The sequence below is a fragment of the Macaca mulatta genome, chromosome 16 (assembly GCF_049350105.2).
Source record: "Macaca mulatta isolate MMU2019108-1 chromosome 16, T2T-MMU8v2.0, whole genome shotgun sequence".
Taxonomy (NCBI): Eukaryota; Metazoa; Chordata; class Mammalia; order Primates; family Cercopithecidae; genus Macaca; species Macaca mulatta.
In genome coordinates this window covers 20,883,418-20,900,372 of record NC_133421.1, presented here as the reverse complement: position 1 = coordinate 20,900,372, position 16,955 = coordinate 20,883,418, and the positions used below count along the sequence as shown (strand labels likewise).

General features: G+C 44.2%; 1 protein-coding gene across 5 annotated transcripts in view; it reads left to right on the top strand.

Moving 5' to 3' along the window:
* SLC47A2 (solute carrier family 47 member 2) overlaps positions 1–16,955 on the top strand; it is a 32,709-nt gene that overhangs the window by 14,583 nt on the left and 1,171 nt on the right. For 4 of the 5 annotated variants that reach the window (XM_028836107.2, XM_015118792.3, XM_002800327.4 and 1 more), the window contains 3 exons: positions 15,094–15,226; positions 15,304–15,398; positions 16,424–16,511. In XM_028836107.2, the coding sequence (XP_028691940.2) occupies positions 15,094–15,226; positions 15,304–15,398; positions 16,424–16,511 (316 nt within the window). Of the gene's footprint in view, positions 1–15,093; positions 15,227–15,303; positions 15,399–16,423; positions 16,791–16,955 lie in introns of all 5 variants that reach the window. The other variant, XR_013406167.1, reaches the window with a different exon arrangement.

Sequence of the window (16,955 nt, the reverse complement as noted above, 5' to 3'; positions counted from 1 at the left end):
CAGTGGTGCGATCATGGCTCACTGCAGCCTCAACCACCTGGGCTCAAGTGATCCTCTCGCCTCAGCCTCCTGAGTAGCTGGGACTACGGGTGCATGCCACCATAGCCAGCTAATTTTTAAAGTTTGTATTTTTTGAAGAGACAGGGTCACACTATGGTAGGTGGAGTCCTCTCCTGGTGGGCCTTCCAACGCTGGCCTGAGTCACCAGCCTGGGCCGGAGGAACACTGGCACAGTGGAGGCAGGGCTGGCCTCGGGAGCTGCCAGGTTTATCTTCCAAGCTCTGGCTGGTCCCTAACTCCTGGGCTCAAGTCATCCTCCCGTATCAGCCTCCCAAAGTGCTGGGATTATAGGCATGAACTACGGTACCCAGCTATGACTTTTTAAAAGCAAGAGAAAACAACAAAACCCAAAACACCAAACTCTTGCTTAATAAGCAGAATTTGAACTCACAGCTCTCCGACTTCGCATCTCAAGTTCTGTGAATTCTTCAGGAACACACCCCTTGTATACATTCCCATAGCTCTGCAGAAGGATATGCCCTTAATTAGCAACACGGAACCCTGGCACACTCCAGCTCTTTCCCCACCTGGGGAAAAAAACACTCGCATAATAATTACCAACTCATTGCAAGTCTACTGAAATAAATCATATTTATGGAGGATTTTTCCAAAGGCCTCTGTGCACTCCATCCAGTTCACTAACTATTGTAGGATTTATTTTTGAATACAGCTGGGCATTCGGAAAGCGACAAGCTTGGGTCACATGTTCTTAGCCTCGGCAGAAATGCCTTCTCTGAGCTGCGTTCTGGTATATTTGTGGCCTTTATCAAGGAACATTAAGCGAAACTAGTTTATGGAGCCCATTATTGCTTTTGTCATAGGATACTTTTTTTTTTTTTTTTTTGAGACAGAGTCTCATTCTGTCTCCTAGACTGGAGTGCAGTGCAGTGGTGTGATCTTGGTTCACTGCAACCTGCACCTCCCGGGTTCAAGTTATTCTCATGCCTCAGCCTCCCGAGTAGGTGGGATTACAGGCCTGTACCCCCACGCCCGGCTAATTTTTGTATTTTAGTAGAGACGGGGTTTCACCATGTTGGCCAGGCTGGTCTCAAACTCCTGAGCTCAGTAGTTCGCTCCAGGTGACCCACCCGCCTCGGTTTCCCAAAGTGCTGGGATTACAGGTGTGAGCCATCTTGCCCGGCTTGGATACTGTTAAAAGACACTATTCATACTTTTTCTCTAGTGTCTGGGTGAGACCACACCTGAGAAATCGTTCTTGAAATTGAAAGCTAAGAATAGCTTTGCTTTTTTTTTTTTTTTTTTTGAGACAGGTCTTGCTCTGTCACCCAGGCTGGAGTGCAGCAGTGCCATCTCAGCTTACAGCAGCCTCGACCTCCTGGGCCCAAACAATCCTCCTACCTCAGCCTCCTGAGTAGCTGGGGCGACAGGTGTGCACTACCATGCCTGGCTCATTTTCTGTTTAAAGTTTTGTAGAGATGGAATCTTGCCATGTTGTCCAGGCTGGTCTTGAGCTCCTGGGCTCAAGCAGTCCTCCTGCCTTGGCCTCCCAAAGTGCTGGGATTGCAGGCATGAGCCATGGCACCTGGCCCAGCATTTCTTAAGAAATTAAGTAGGCCTCCCCTTCCAGGGGGCAGTACTTCTCTAGTCACTTGGCTACCAAGAAACTCCGAGTCAGGGTTACAGAGAACAGTTACTGGGGCCTGAGGGCCTGTGTATGTGCGGCCCATCATTTTTCCTCCTGGCTAGTCGGTTTTTTCTTAATTTACATTTTCCATGAGCCTTATTTATATATTTTGTAAACTTTGAGTGAGTTATAATTTACATATGATAAAATTCATATATAAGTATATAACTCAGTGATTTTAAATGTATTTAGAGTTATGTAACCATCACCACCAACTAGTTTTACATCAGCCCCCAGAATTTCCTGGAGACTGTTTTGTAGTTAATCCCTGCTCCCACCTCCTGCCCCGGGCAATCCACTGCATTGCTTTCTGTCTGGATGAACAATTTCATATAACTAGGGTCATATGATTGCAGTCCCGTGTCTGGCTGCTTCTCCTTAGCATACTGTTTTTGAGGTTCATCAATGCTGTGGCATGCGTCAGTGCTTCATTCCTTTTATTAAACTGAGTAGTTCCATTGTATGGAAATACCGCCTGTGTTTATCCATTCAGTTCATCAGCGGATGGACATTTGCGTTGTTTCTCGTTTTTGCTATCATCAATAATGCTGTTTAGAATGTTCATGTGGAAGTCTTTGTGTGGATTTGTTTCCATTTCTTTTAGTAGAGTCCTGGGAGTTGGACTATTGGGTCAAATGATAATTTTATTTTTAGCTTTTTTTTTTTTTTTTGCTGAGACGGAGTCTCGCTTTGTTGCCCAGCCTGGAGTGCAGTGGCCGGATCTCAGCTCACTGCAAGCTCCACCTCCCGGGTTCACGCCATTCTCCTGCCTCAGCCTCCCAAGTAGCTGGGACTACAGACGCCCGCCACCTCGCCCGGCTAGGTTTTTGTATTTTTAGTAGAGACGGGGTTTCACTGTGTTAGCCAGGATGGTCTCGATCTCCTGACCTTGTGATCCGCCCATCTCGGCCTCCCAAAGTGCTGGGATTACAGGCTTGAGCCACCGCGCCCGGCCAAGCTGGGTGTGGTAGCTCATGCCAGCATACCAGTGCTGCTAATCCCAGCACTTTGGGGAGGCTGAGGTGGGAGGATCACTTCAACCAAGGAGTTTGAGACCAGCCTGGGCAACAGAGGGAGACCCCGTCTCTACAAAAAATTTAAAACTTAGCTGGGCATGGTAGTGCACACCTGTGGTCCCAGCTAGTCAGGAGGCTGAGGTAGGAGGATTTACTTGAGTCCAGGTGGTCCAGGCTGCAATGAGCTGTGATCATGCCACTGCACTCCAGCCTGGGTGAAAGAGAAAGACCCTGTTAGAAAAGGAGAGCGGAGGGGAGGGGAGGGGAGGGGAGAGGAGAGAAACTGTCGATCTGTTTTCTAAAGTGGTTGTACAATTTTACATCCCTACCAGATTTCAGTTTTTTTTTTTTTTTTGAGACGGAGTCTCGCTCTGTTGCCCAGGCTGGAGTGCAGTAGCCGGATCTCAGCTCACTGCAAGCTCCGCCTCCCGGGTTCACGCCATTCTCCTGCCTCAGCCTCCCGAGTAGCTGGGACTACAGACGTCCGCCATCTCGCCTGGCTAGTTTTTTTGTATTTTTTAGTAGAGACGGGGTTTCACCGTGTTAGACAGGATGGTCTCGATCTCCTGACCTCGTGATCCACCCGTCTCGGCCTCCCAAAGTGCTGGGATTACAGGCTTGAGCCACCGCGCCCGGCCTCAGTTTCTTTACTTCCTTGCCAATTCTTGGTATTAGGGTGCATCTTATGGGTTTTGACAAATGTATGACATATATCTACTGTCACGGCATGACACAGAGCAGTTTCACTGCCCTAAAAATCCCCTGTGCACAACCTGTTCATCCCTTAGCCTCTCCCCACCCCCTTCTGGAACCCCCGGCAACCACTATTTTTAACTGTCTCTATAGTTTGGCCTTTGCCAGAATGTCACTGAGTTGGAATCATGTAGTATGTGGCCTTTCCAGACTGGCTTGTTTCACATAGCAAAGCTCATTTAAGGTTCCTCCATGTCTTTTGTGGCTTGATAGCTTATTTCTTTTTATCACTGAATCATACCCCATTGTAGGGATGTACCACGGTTTGTGTATCCACCCACTGATTGAAAGACATCTTAGTTTGCTCCAAGTTTTCGCAATTTATCAATAAAGCTACTATAAACATTCACGTGCAGGTTTTTGTGTAGCCATGTTTTCAACTCATTTGAGTAAGTATCTGGGAACATGATTGTTAGATAGCATGGTAAGACTATGGAAGCTTTCTAAGAAAGTGCCAAGTTGCTTTCCAAAGTAGCTGTACCATTTTGCATTCCCACCAGTGCTGTTTGAGAATCCCTGTCATTCCACATCCTCACTAGCATTTCATGTTGTTAGTGTTGGGATTTTAGTCACTCTGATGGGTATAGTGGCAGCTGTATTTTTGTTTCTTCATTTTGAAGACAGAGTCTTGCTCTGTCATCCAGGCTGGAGTACAGTGGTATGATCTTAGCTCACTGCACCCTCTGCCTCCCGGGTTTAAGCAATTCTTGTGCCTCAGCCTCTCAAGTAGCTCGGACTACAGGCACGCGCCACCACACTCGGCTATTTTTTTTTTTGTACTTTTAGTAGAGATGGGGTTTTACCATGTTGGCCAGGCTGCTCTCAAACTCCTGGGCTTAAGTGATCCACCCACCTTGGCCTTCCAAAGTGCTGGGATGACAGGCATGAGCCACTGCACCTGGCCGAATCTCACTGTTTTCATGTGCTATTCCCCAATGATGTAAGATGTTAAGCATCTTTTCATATGCTTATTTGTCAACTGTATAGGTCTTCTCTGAAGAGGTGTCTGCCTAGATCTTTTGCCCATTTTTAAATTGGGTTGTTTTCTTATTGTTGAGATTTGAGGGGATTTTTTTTTTTTTGCATGTTTTGGATATCAGTTCTTTATTGGATATGTGCTTTGCAGTTATTATTTTCCAGCCCATGGCTTTTCATTCTCTTACCATCATCTTTTGCAGAGCAGTAGTTCTTTTTTGTTTGTTTGTTTTGAGATGGAGTCTCGCTCTGTTGCCCAGGCTGGAGTGCAGTGGCCGGATCTCAGCTCACTGCAAGCTCCGCCTCCCAGGTTCACGCCATTCTCCTGCCTCAGCCTCCTGAGTAGCTGGGACTATAGGCGCCCACCACCACGCCTGGCTAATTTTTTTGTATTTTTAGTAGAGACGGGGTTTCACCATGTTAGACAGGATGGTATCGATCTCCTGACTTTGTGATCCACCCGTCTCGGCCTCCCAAAGTGCTGGGATTACAGGCGTGAGCCACCACGTGCCCAGCCAGAAGTTCTTAATTTTAACGAAGTTCAACTTAACAGTTTTTTCTTTCATGATCATGCTTTTGGTATTGTATCTAAAAAGTCAGGCTGGGTGGTGGCTCATGCCTGTAATCTCAGCACTTTGGGAGGTTGTGGGTGGAGGACTGCTTGAGGCCAGAAGTTCAAGACCAGCCTGAGCAACATAGGGAGACCTTATCTCTACAAAAGTTTTTAAAAATTAGCTGGGGGGCGGGGGGCGGTGGTTGGCACACATCTATAGTCTTCACTACTTGGGAGGCTGAGGCAGGAGGATTGCTTGAGCCCAAGAGTTCAAGGTTATAGTCAGCTATGATTGTACCACTGCACTCCAGCCTGGGCAACAGAGTGAGACCTGCACCTCTAACAATAAAGTAAAATAAAAATTTTTTAAGAGTCACTGTGTAACCCAAATTCACCTAAACTTTCTATTATTTTGTAGGAATTTTATAGTTTTGCATGTTGCTTTTAGGTCTGTGGTTTTAACTTTTGTAAAACAGGATATCTAAATTCATTATTTTGTATGTGGATGTCTAGTTGTTCCAGTACCATTTCTTGAAAAAACTAGGCTTTCTCCAGTTGCCTTTGCTCCTTTGTCAAAATCAGTTGACTGTATTTGTACGAGTCTGTTTCTGGGCTCTCTCTTCCATTCCACTGATCTTTCTGTCTATTCTTTCACCAATACAGTCATTCCTAGGTATCCTTGGGCAATTGGTTCCAGGACCCCACAAGGTACCAAAATCCACTGATGCTCAAGTTCCTGATATAAAATGGCACAGAATTTGCATATCACCTATGCCCATCCTCCTATGAGTTTAAATCATCTCTGGATTACTTATAATACCTAATACAATGTAAAAGCTATGTAAACAGTTGCTATGCTGTTTTTTTAAAATTATTGTATTATTGTTTTTCAAATATTTTTGATCCATGGCTGGTTGAATCCATGGATGCAGAATGTGTGGGTATGGAAGGCTGGCTGTATACTTAACATTGCTGAGCTGTACACTTAAAAACAGCTAAGACAGCACATTTTATGTGTATTTTATCATAATTAAAAGGATTTCTTTAAATCAACCCTGACATAAAGTATTGATACAAGGCTGGGTGCAGTGGCTCATGCCTGTAATCCCAGGACTTTGGGAGACCGAGGCAGGCGGATCACTTGAGGTCAGGAGTTCGAGACCAGCCTGGCCAACATGGTGAAACCCTGTCTCTACAAAAAATACAAAAATTAGCTGGGCTTGGTGGCATGTGCCTGTAATCCCAGCTACTCCAGTGGCTGAGGCATGAGAATCGCTTGAACCTGGGAGGTGGAGGTTGCAATGAGCCAAGATAGTGCCAACGGTACTCCAGCTTGGATGACAGAGCATCTGTCTCAAAAAAATAATCATAATAAAAAAAAGTATTGATAGGAAAAGTAACTGAGCTAACATGTATGAAAGTGTCTGAAACACAATAGCCATTTAATAGACGTTAGGGTTGACTATAATGCAACAGACAAGACAGTGTGGCCAACTTTACCATGCTGTGTTAATTACTGTAGCTTCATAGTAATTCTTGAAATTGGATAGTATCACTCCTCCAACATCGCTTTTCTTTGTAAATGTTGTGTTTTGAGTTTTTTTCCCTTTCCACATAAGCTTTAGAATCAGCTTGTCAATATCTACAAAACAAGCTGCTGGGATGGCTTTTCCTTTCTTGTTGCAGCCATCCCCGCAGGTATATGCTATTATGTCACTGTGGTCTCAGTGTGCATTTCTCTAATGATGCGCCCTTTTTTGTGTGCTTACTATTCATTCATATGTAGCCTTCAGTGAATTTTCTATTTCAGTCTTTTGCCCATTTAAAAAGTAAATAAGCCAGGTGTGATGACTCAAGTCTATAAAACCAGCACTTTGGGAGGCTAAATAAAGAGGTTGGCTTGAGCCCAGAAGGTTAAGACCAGCCTTGATGACATGGCAAGATACCATCTCTACAAAACATTAAAAAAAAAAAAAAAAAAAGCTGGGCATAGTGGTGCATATCTGCAGTCCCAGCTGCTAGGGAGGCTGAGGTGGGAGGATGGCTTGTGCCCAGAAGTTCAAGGCTGCAATGAGCTATGACTGCACCACTGCACTCTGGGCTGGGTGACAGAGCAAGACCCTGTCTCAATATACAAAATAAATAAAAGAAAACAAATTTTAAAAATGTGAAAATATAATATTTGGTAGCTGGTTGTATTCGCTTGCTAAGTGCTTTGGTTTGAATGTGTCCCCTGAAGTTCATATGTTCATGTAACAGTGTTGAGAGATAGAACTTTTTTTGGTCGCTTTTTTTTTTTTTTTTTTGAGACAAGGTCTCATGATGCTGCCCAAGCTGGTCTTGAACTCCTGGCCTCAAGAAACCCTCCTGCCCCAGTCCCCCAAAGTGTGCCCTGTCAAGGTGGGCCCTTTAAGAGATGGATTAGTCATTATCTTAAGAGTGGGTTAATTATTTCAAGAGTGGGTTCCTGACAAAAGGATGAGTCTGGCCCCCTTCCCCTCTTTCTTGTGTGCTCTTTTACCCTTCAGGCCTTGGGATGATACAGCAAGAAGGTGCTCACCAGATGTTGTCCGTTGAGCTAGGACTTCCCAGCCTCCAGAACCATGAGCCAAATAAATTTCTGTTCATTATAAATTACCCAGTCTATGGTATTATGTTACAGCAACACAAAATGGACTAAGACACTAGCACTCCCATAACAAAGTACCAAAAATTGGATGGCTTACATAACAGAAATTTACTGTCTTACAGTTCTGGAGACCAGATATCCTAAATCAAGGTGTCAGCAGAGTCATACCTATACTTCCTTTGAAGGCACTAAGGGAGGATCTGTTCTGGGCCTCTCTTCTAGCTCTGGCAGCCTCAGGGGTTTTTTGGATTGTAGATGGTCATCTTTTCCCTGTCTCTTCATGTGTTCCTTCCATGTCTGTCTCTGTCCAAATTCCCTCTTTTTTTTTTTTTTTTTTTTGAGACGGAGTCTTGCTGTGTTGCCAGGCTGGAGTGCAGTACTGCGATCTGGCCTCGCTGCAACCTCTACCTCCCGGGTTCAAGCAGTTCTCCTGCCTCAGTCTCTCAAGTAGCTGGGACGACAGGCGCACACCAGTACACCTGCCTAATTTTTTTTTTTGTATTTTAGTAGAGACGCGGTTTCACCATGTTGGCCAGGATGGTCTTGATCTCCTGACCTCATGATCTGCCTGCCTCGGCCTCCCAAAGTGCTGGGATTACAGGTGTGAGCCACCATACCAGGCCCAAATTCCCTCTTTTAATAAGGACACCAGTCATATGGGATTAGGGTCTTAATGACTTCATCTTAACTTGATCATCAGCAAAGGCTTTATTTCCAGATAAGATAACATTCATAGGCACTGAGAGTTAGAATTTCAACATCTTTTGGCCAGACACAGTGGCTCACACCTGTAATCCCAGCACTTAGGGAGGCTGAGGTGGGCAGATCACCTGAGGTCAGAGGTTCAAGACCAGCCTGGCCAACATGGTGAAACCCATCTCTACTAATAATACAAAAATTAGCTGGGCATGATGGCACACACCTGTAATCCCAGCTACTCAGGAGGCTGAGGCAGGAAAATTGCTTGAGCCTGGGAGGTGGAGGTTGCAGTGAGCCAAGGTCGTGCCACTGTATACCAGCCTGGGTGACAAGAGTGAAACTCCATCTCAAAAAAAAAAAAAAAAAAGGAATTTCAGTATCTTTTGTGGGAGACACAATTCAATCCATAACATTTATTATTAGTTATAAGAGTTCTTTATATATTCTAGATACAAGTCCTTTATGAAGCTTTATGATTTGCAAACCCAGGCTGTGGCTTGTCTTTTTAAATTAAATTTTATTTTTTAAATTCACAGATAAATATATTTATGGTATACATTTTTTTCTTTTTTTCTTTTTTGTTTTAAGACAGGTCTCACTCTGTTGCCCAGGCTGGAGTGCAGTGGCACCATCATTAGCTCACTACAGAACTCCTGGGCTCAAGCCATTCTCCCACCTCGGCCTCCCAAAGTGCTGGGATTACAGGCGTGAGCCAATGCGCCCAGCCACTATGTTTGTATATATGTAAACATTTCACTATGTTTAGACATTGTGAATGGCTAAATCAAGCTAATTAACATACGCATTACCTTACGTAATTCTAATTTTCTTGTGGTGAGAACATTTAAAATATACTTTTAGCAATTTTCAAGTATACAATAGTTATCATGTTGTACAATAGGTCTCTTGAACTTTTTCTTCCTAACTGAACCATTTTCTTTTTTTTTTTTGAGACGAAGTCTCGCTCTGTTGCCCAGGCTGGAGTGCAGTCTCGCTCTGTTGCCCAGGCTGGAGTGCAGTGGCGCGATCTCGACTCACTGCAAGCTCCGCCTCCTGGGTTCACGCCATTCTCCTGCCTCAGCCTCCCGAGTAGCTGGGACTACAGGCGAACGCCACTGCGCTCCACTAATTTTTTGTATTTTTAGTAGAGACGGGGTTTCACCATGTTAGCCAGGATGGTCTCGATCTCCTGACCTCGTGATCCACCTGTCTCGGCCTCCCAAAGTGCTGGGATTACAGGCGTGAGCCACCATGCCCGGCCTAACTGAATCATTTTCTTATTGGTATCTTCGGAGCTGCAAAAGTTTTCACTTTTAATGTAGTCCAATTCCTTAATTTCTTTTATGGCTCATGCTTTTGCTATTTTATACATAAGAACTCTGCCTAACTTCAGGTCACAAAGATTTTCTCCTCTGTTTTCTTTCAAAAGTTTTAATTTTAAGTCTTTCTTACACTTAGATTTATGATCCTTTTTTTTTTTTTGAGATGGAGTCTCACTCTTTTGCCCAGGCTGGAGTGCAGTGGCACAATCTCGGCTCACTGCAACCTCTGCCTCCCAGGTTCAAGCGATTCTTCTGCCTCAGCCTCCTGAGTTTGAATAGGACTGGTATTGGTCCTATGTTTAGTAAAATTCAGCAGTGACGTCATTGGGTCCTGGGCTTTTTTTTGCTAGGAGACTTACTATTACACTTGATCTTAGCCAAAAGGCCTAGAAACGATAAGAGACTTATTATTGCAGCTTCAATCTCATTATTTGTTATTGGTCTGTTCAGGTTTCAGATTTGTTCATGGTAGCATTTTGGTAGGTTGTATGTGTTTAGGAATTTATCCATTTCTTCTAGACTTTCCAATGTATTGGTATATAGTTGCTCATAGTAGTCTTTAATGATCCTTTGCATTTCTTGGTATTAGTTATGTCTCCTTTTTCCCTTCTGATTTTATTTATTTTTGATCTTTTCTCTTTTTTTCCTTTGGCTAAAGGTTTGCCTATTTTATTTTTTCAAAACAACAACTTTTCATTTCATTGATCTTTTGTATTTTTTTGATCTGTTTGTTTCAATTTAACTTATTTCTGCTCTGACCTTTATTCTTTCTTTTCTTCTGCTAATTTTGGGTTTGGTTTGCTCTTGCTTTTCTAGTTCTTTAAGATGCATCATTAGGTTATTTATTTGATGTTTTTCCACTTTTTGATGTAGGTGCTTATTCCTATAAACTCTCTTAGTACTGCTTTCATTGTATCACATAGGTTTTGATATGTTGTTTCCATTATGATTTGTTTCAAGAAATTTTAAAAATTTCCTTAATTTCTTCATTGACCCACTGATCATTCAGGAACATATTAATTTCCATGTTTTTGTCTAGTTTCCAAAGTTCCTCATTATTGATTTCTAGTTTTATTTCACTGTGGTCAGAGAAAATACCTGATATGATTTCAATTTTTTCTGAAATTTTTAAGACTTGTTTTGTGACTCAAATGTGGTCTGTCCTTGAGAATGATCCATATGCTAAGGAGAAGAATGTGTATCTGCAGCACTTGAATGAAATCTTTTGTAAATATCTATTAGGTCTATGTGGTCTATAAGGCAGATTAGGTCCAATGTTTCTTTGTTGACTTTCTGTCTGGATGATCTGTCCAGTGCTGCAAGTGGGATGTTGAAATCTCTAGCTATTATTCTATTGAAATATATCTCTCCCTTTAGTTCTAATAACATCTGCTTTATATATCTGGGTGCTCCAGTGTTGGGTACATATATATTTATAAATGTTATAATCTCTTGCTGAATTGACCCCTTTATCATTATCTAATGATCTTGTCCCTTTTTATAGTTTTTGTCTTGAAATCTATTTTGTCTAAGTATAAGCTACTCCTGATCACTTCTGGTTTCAATTTGTATGCAATATCTTTTTCTATTTCTTTATTTTCAGTCCATGTGTGTCTTTGTAGGTAAAGTGTGCTTCTTGTAGGCAACAGATCATTGGGTTTTGTTTTTTATCCACTGAGCCATTCTATGTCTTTTAACTAGAGAGTTTAGTTCATTTACATTCAATGTTATTATTGATAAGTTAGGACTTAGTCCTGCCATTTTGTTATTTATTTTCTGGTTTGGTGGTCTTCTCTTCCTTCCTTCCTGTCTTCCTTTTTGTGAAGGTGGTTTTCTCTGGTGGTATACTTTTTATTTTTTGTGTATCTTTTGTAGGTTTTTGAGCTTACCATGAGGCTTGCAATATTATTTATTTGAGACAGGGTCTCGCTCTTGTAGCCCAGGCTGGAGTGCAATGGTGTGATCTCAGCTCACTGCAACCTCCACCTTCCGGGTTCAAGCGATTCTCCTGCCTCAGCCTCCCGAGTAGCTGGGATTACAGGTGCTCGCCACCATGCCTGGCTAATTTTTGTATTATTAGTAGAGATGGGATTTCACCATGTTGGCCAAGCTGGTCTTGAACTCCTGACCTCAGGTGAGCCACCAGCTTTGGCCTCCCAAAGTGCTGGGATTATAGACCTGAGCCACTGTGCCCGGCTAATAATCCATTATTTTTAAACTAATGACAACTAAATACTGATTGCAAAAACAAGCAGATAAAATTAATAAAAACTTTAACTTCATCCCCCGCTGTTTCTTAACTTTGTTGTTTCTATTTATATCTTACACTGTCTTGAAAAGTAGTTTTTTAAATAGATGCATCTTTTAGTCTTCTGCTGTTTATTTCAATGATTTCACGCTAATCTTTTATCTATTTATTTTTTAACTTTTAATTTTTTTTTTTTTTTTAAAGAGACACGGTATTGCTATATTGCCCAAGTTGGTCTCTTAACTCCTGGCCTCAAGCAATCCTTCTGCCTTGGCCTCCCAAAGTGCTGGGATTACAGGTGTGAGCCACCATGCCTGGCCCACACTAATCTTTTATATTCTTATCCTTTGACTTTATTTAGGTATAGTTTGTTCTTCTTTACTAGCTTCTTAGGGTAGAATATTGGTCATTGATCTGAGACCTTTCTCCTTTTCTGATACAGGCATTTGAAGCTGTACATTTCCCTCTAAGCATTGCCTTAGTTGCATCTAATAAATTTTGATGTTCCTCAAAATTTTCAAGTTCAAAATATTTTTAAATTTCTCTTGTGATTTATTCTTTGACTTATGGTTTAGAAGTGCATTTAATTTCCAAATATTTGGGGTTTTATTTCTGGTCAGCATCTCCAATTTAATTCTGTTGTGGCCAGAGAACATACTTTGTATGAATTCAGTCTTTCAAAATTTGCTAGGCACGATGGCACGTGCCTGTAGTCCCAGGTACTCAGGAGCCTGAGATGAGAGCATTGCTTGAGCCTAGGAGTTCAAGACCAGCCAGGGTAACATAGCAAGACTCCATCTCTTAAAAAAAATTTGTTTTAGTTTATTGAGACTTGTTTTGTGGCCTACCACAGGCCTATCCTGGAGAATGCTGCATGTGGGATTCACACCCAAGGAATGTCATTGTGTTGGTTAAGTAACTTGCACAGACTAATTCTGTGACTCCCGTCTCCTCTACAATATGCAGCTGCTGATCTTTCTTGCTCAGTTTTTTTCCCCTTGTTCTTATTTTTAAGTCTAGCTCTCTAGTTTAAAATGTTCTATTTTTCTAGGCTTAAAAATGTCTGCAGAGGTTAGTGTTCAAGCCAATTACTGGTCAGAGATTGTGCTCAACACCTCTGATAGCTAGCAAGGCTTCCATTCTCTGCTGACAGATCCATGTGTGGGCTAGAGACACATTCAGAGTTCCAGCTTTTTCAAGTGAGTCCTGGCTTTTACTTTCTTCTGAGTACTCTTGGTCTCTTCACCTGTGTGGGCAGGCTCCACTGTCCGGGAACATGTGGGAGGCTTGGTCTCTGCTATGCTGTATGCACAGCCTCTGGTCGGCTTGGGATATGTAGAGACCTTATCAGTACCTCCCCACTCCCTTGGCTGTTTTATCTCATCAAACTCCCTCTTAAATCCCCGCCTAGTCCACTGGTTGATGGTTTCTCCCAAACAGGCCCACAACCTCAGGCTAGCAAAGCCACTGGCCCTTCCTGCCACTGAAATGGCCACTTCAATTCCCAGTGCTATAAATCAGAGTTTCTCAACCTCAGCACTACTGGCACTTTAGACCAGATAATTCTTTGTTTGGGGGAGGTGAGGGGGGTCCCCTGAGCATTGCAGGAGGTTTAGCAGCATCCCTGGTCTCTACCCACTAGATACGGTAATACTTTCCCCCCACCACACCCCCACAGTTGTTACAACAAAAACATCCCAGAAATTGCCATCCCCATTTGAGAAACACTGGTCCAGGGTACATCAGTCATAAGGGGAGAAGTCTTTCTTTAGCCAAAAAAGATCACGCCATGATATATAATAACCAGAAATATACATACCATATTTCAAAGTTCAAGAGGCATACATCTCCTAACGCCAGTGCATTACCTCTTGTTCAAATATGTACAAACCACAAAATACTCCGCACCTCTCATGGGAACAAAATAAAAATAACCAAGTATCTATTGGCCAATAATCCTGACTGAAGATGAGCTGTGCCTGTAGTTCAGAAGATCTGGAATCATGTTGGGAAAATGAGGCTAATGAAAGAAACAGTACTTTTTCCAAAGCAATTCTCGTCTTCCAGATGAGACATAATCACAGACTGCAGTTTGTGAGGGCTGCTTGTCTCATATGGAATAAGCTAACCACCACTGTCTGCCATGCGTGCTAGGCAAAATAATGGCCCCCAAGTTTCAAAGTCCACATCGTAATCCCCAGAACCTGTGAGGACTTTGCGGGTGCGATTAAGAATCTGGAGATGGGGGATTATCCGGGGTCATCCAAGCGGGCCCAATGTAAATACAAGGGTCCTTAGAAGAGGGAGGCAGGAGGATCAGAGGAGATGTGAGGCTGGAAGCAGAGGCTGGAGTGATGTGGGGCCACCAGCCAATGAATACAGAAGGAATTCTAGAAGCTAGAAAAAGCAGAGAAACATTCTCAGCTAGGGCCTTCGTAAGGAACCAGCTCTTGATTTTGGCACAGTGAGACCCAATTCAAACTTCTAACCTCCAGAACTGTAAAAGAATAAATTTGCGTGTGTGTGTGTGTGTGACCAAGTCTCGCTCTGTCCCCCAGGCTAGAGTGCAGTGGCACATCCTAGGTTCAAGCAATTCTCATGCCTCAGCCTCCCAAGTAGCTGGGATTACAGCGCCACCTTGCCTGGCTAATTTTTGTATTTTTAGAGACGGGGTTTCACCATGTTGGCCAGGCTGGTCTTGAACTCCTGACCTCAAGTGATCTGCCCTCCTCAGCCTCCTAAAGTACTGGGATTACAGGCATGAGCCACCGTGCCCGGCCCAAATTTATGTTATTTTTAAGCCACTACGTTTGCAGTAATTTGCTACATAGCCACAGGAAACCAACACACCACCCCTATACCATGTGTAGTCCAGTCTCCCGGACCAACTGGTTGCTGGCCACCAATTCTACCTTTATTTTCTAGGGAGGCCATATGGTATGGTGGTGAAGCCTGGGTGCTGTGGGGTTGTGTTCAAAACACAACTACTTCTGTGTAACACGGACAAGTGATCCGACTCGTCTTGGACAGCCACCCTCGGCGAAGAAAGGGAGATAAGGGCGCCCATCCAGCGCTATGAGAACTCAGTGAAGCAATGCCATGCGAACGGCTTAGCAAAGTGCCTGCTGCATGACACCTGCTCTTAAAGTCGCATCATCACGACCCTCTTGCCCATTTCTGTCTCCCCTCCTAGTGTGTCTATGGCGGAGTCCTAAGAGGAACTGGGAAGCAGGCCTTTGGTGCCGCTGTGAATGCCATCACCTACTACATCATCGGCCTACCACTGGGCATCCTTCTGACCTTTCTGGTCAGAATGAGAATCATGGGTATGTGGTGTGAGGAAGTCGGGAGGGGCCTGGGTGGTCGGTCGGACACTGTTCCCATCATCACTTGTCTCCTCCAGGCCTCTGGCTGGGCATGCTGGCCTGTGTCTTCCTGGCAACTGCTGCCTTTGTTGCCTATACTGCCCGGCTGGACTGGAAGCTTGCCGCAGAGGAGGTAAGTGGGTCGGCTGCCCCTGGCCACAGGACACATCCTGCACCTGACCCCAGCAGGTAGAGTGACTACTCAGCCAGAAATGCCCAGAACACACGAGAACTTGGCGGCAGCGTGGTATAAGCTGCAGGTGTTTTGTGGGGGATTACAGAGGGGCCACCTGAGCCTCAACAGTGGCTCCTGTCACTGTAGTTGGCCAGGATAAGAAGCACGCTCTGCGGTTATACACAGAAACAAAACCAAAAACCTTCCTTAGACAGCCCCATCTGTGGAAAACCAAACAAACACAAAGAACTCAAACCAGTCTGAACCCGGATGAACCCCCGAGCGTGTGCCTTGACTTTGGAAGGGGTAATAAAACCACCCTGCCCACCATCCTCTTTGATGTCCTTTTTAAACAGGGCAGGGCAGCCTTTGCATCTCAGGCACAGCGAAGGCACGACTCAGTCTGCAAGCAGAGCACAGAAGCAGTGTTCTCTCAAAGACCCTGAATATCATCAGAGTGTGGTTCTGCCTCTGTGCACAGAAAAAGTCATCCTGACACTTAAGATGCCGGATAAACAGATATTTAACATGATACATGTATTTATTTGAGATGGAGTATCGCTCTGTTGCCCAGGATGGAGTGTAGTGGCGCGATCTTGGCTCAATGCAACCTCTGCCTCTCAGGGCTGACATTCTCCTGCCTCAGCCTCCTGAGTAGCTAGGACTACAGACATGTGCCACCACACACAGCTACTTTTTTAGTATTTTTGGTAGGGACAGGTTTCACTATATTGCCCAGGCTGGCCTTGAACTCCTGAGCTCAAGCGATCCACCGCCTCGGCCTCCCAAAGTGCTGGGATTACAAGTGTGAGCCACCACGCCCAGCCTTAAAATGATACTTTCTAAAAGCCCCACCAACTATGAATACATGCACATGTGCTGCTTCAGCTTGCAATGCTTTAAAACCAGTGAATGCGAGGCCAGCGGTGAAGGCGTGAACTGCTGAGCTGGCAGTTGACCCAAGCGAGTTCTTTCTCCTTTAGGCGAAGAAACACTCAGGCCAGCAGCAGCAGCAGAGAGCAGACAGCACTGCACCCAGACCTGGGCCTGAGAAAGCAGTCCTGTCTTCAGGTAATGCTGTCACGGCTGCTTCTACTTTGGTACACATAGAAATGTCAGTGGCATGTTGCTCCTGTCTGCCCTCTGTGCCTCATGCAATTGGAAACTGTACAAGCCAAAGCTGTTTTTCTTCCATTATGAAAATGATGTCCTAAGCACCAGGAAGACAACATCATCATTTATTGTCTAGCAGGCATGCAAGTACCAGGCCCTACGTCAAGTCTTTGGCCTTAAGAGGCAACTAGATGTATGCCCATTTTCAGGTGAGGAAGTGAGGCTGAAAGAACTCAGGTATTTCCTCCCTCATCCCACAACTTGTAAAGGCCAGACATAAGATCTGAGCATCAACCCGTCGGACTCTAAAGCTCATGATCTCCCCCACTGAATTCTGCTCAAGATGAAAAGCCAACTTTTAACCTCCGGGGAGCCCGGCTGACTCACCGGCTTTGGGGGGGC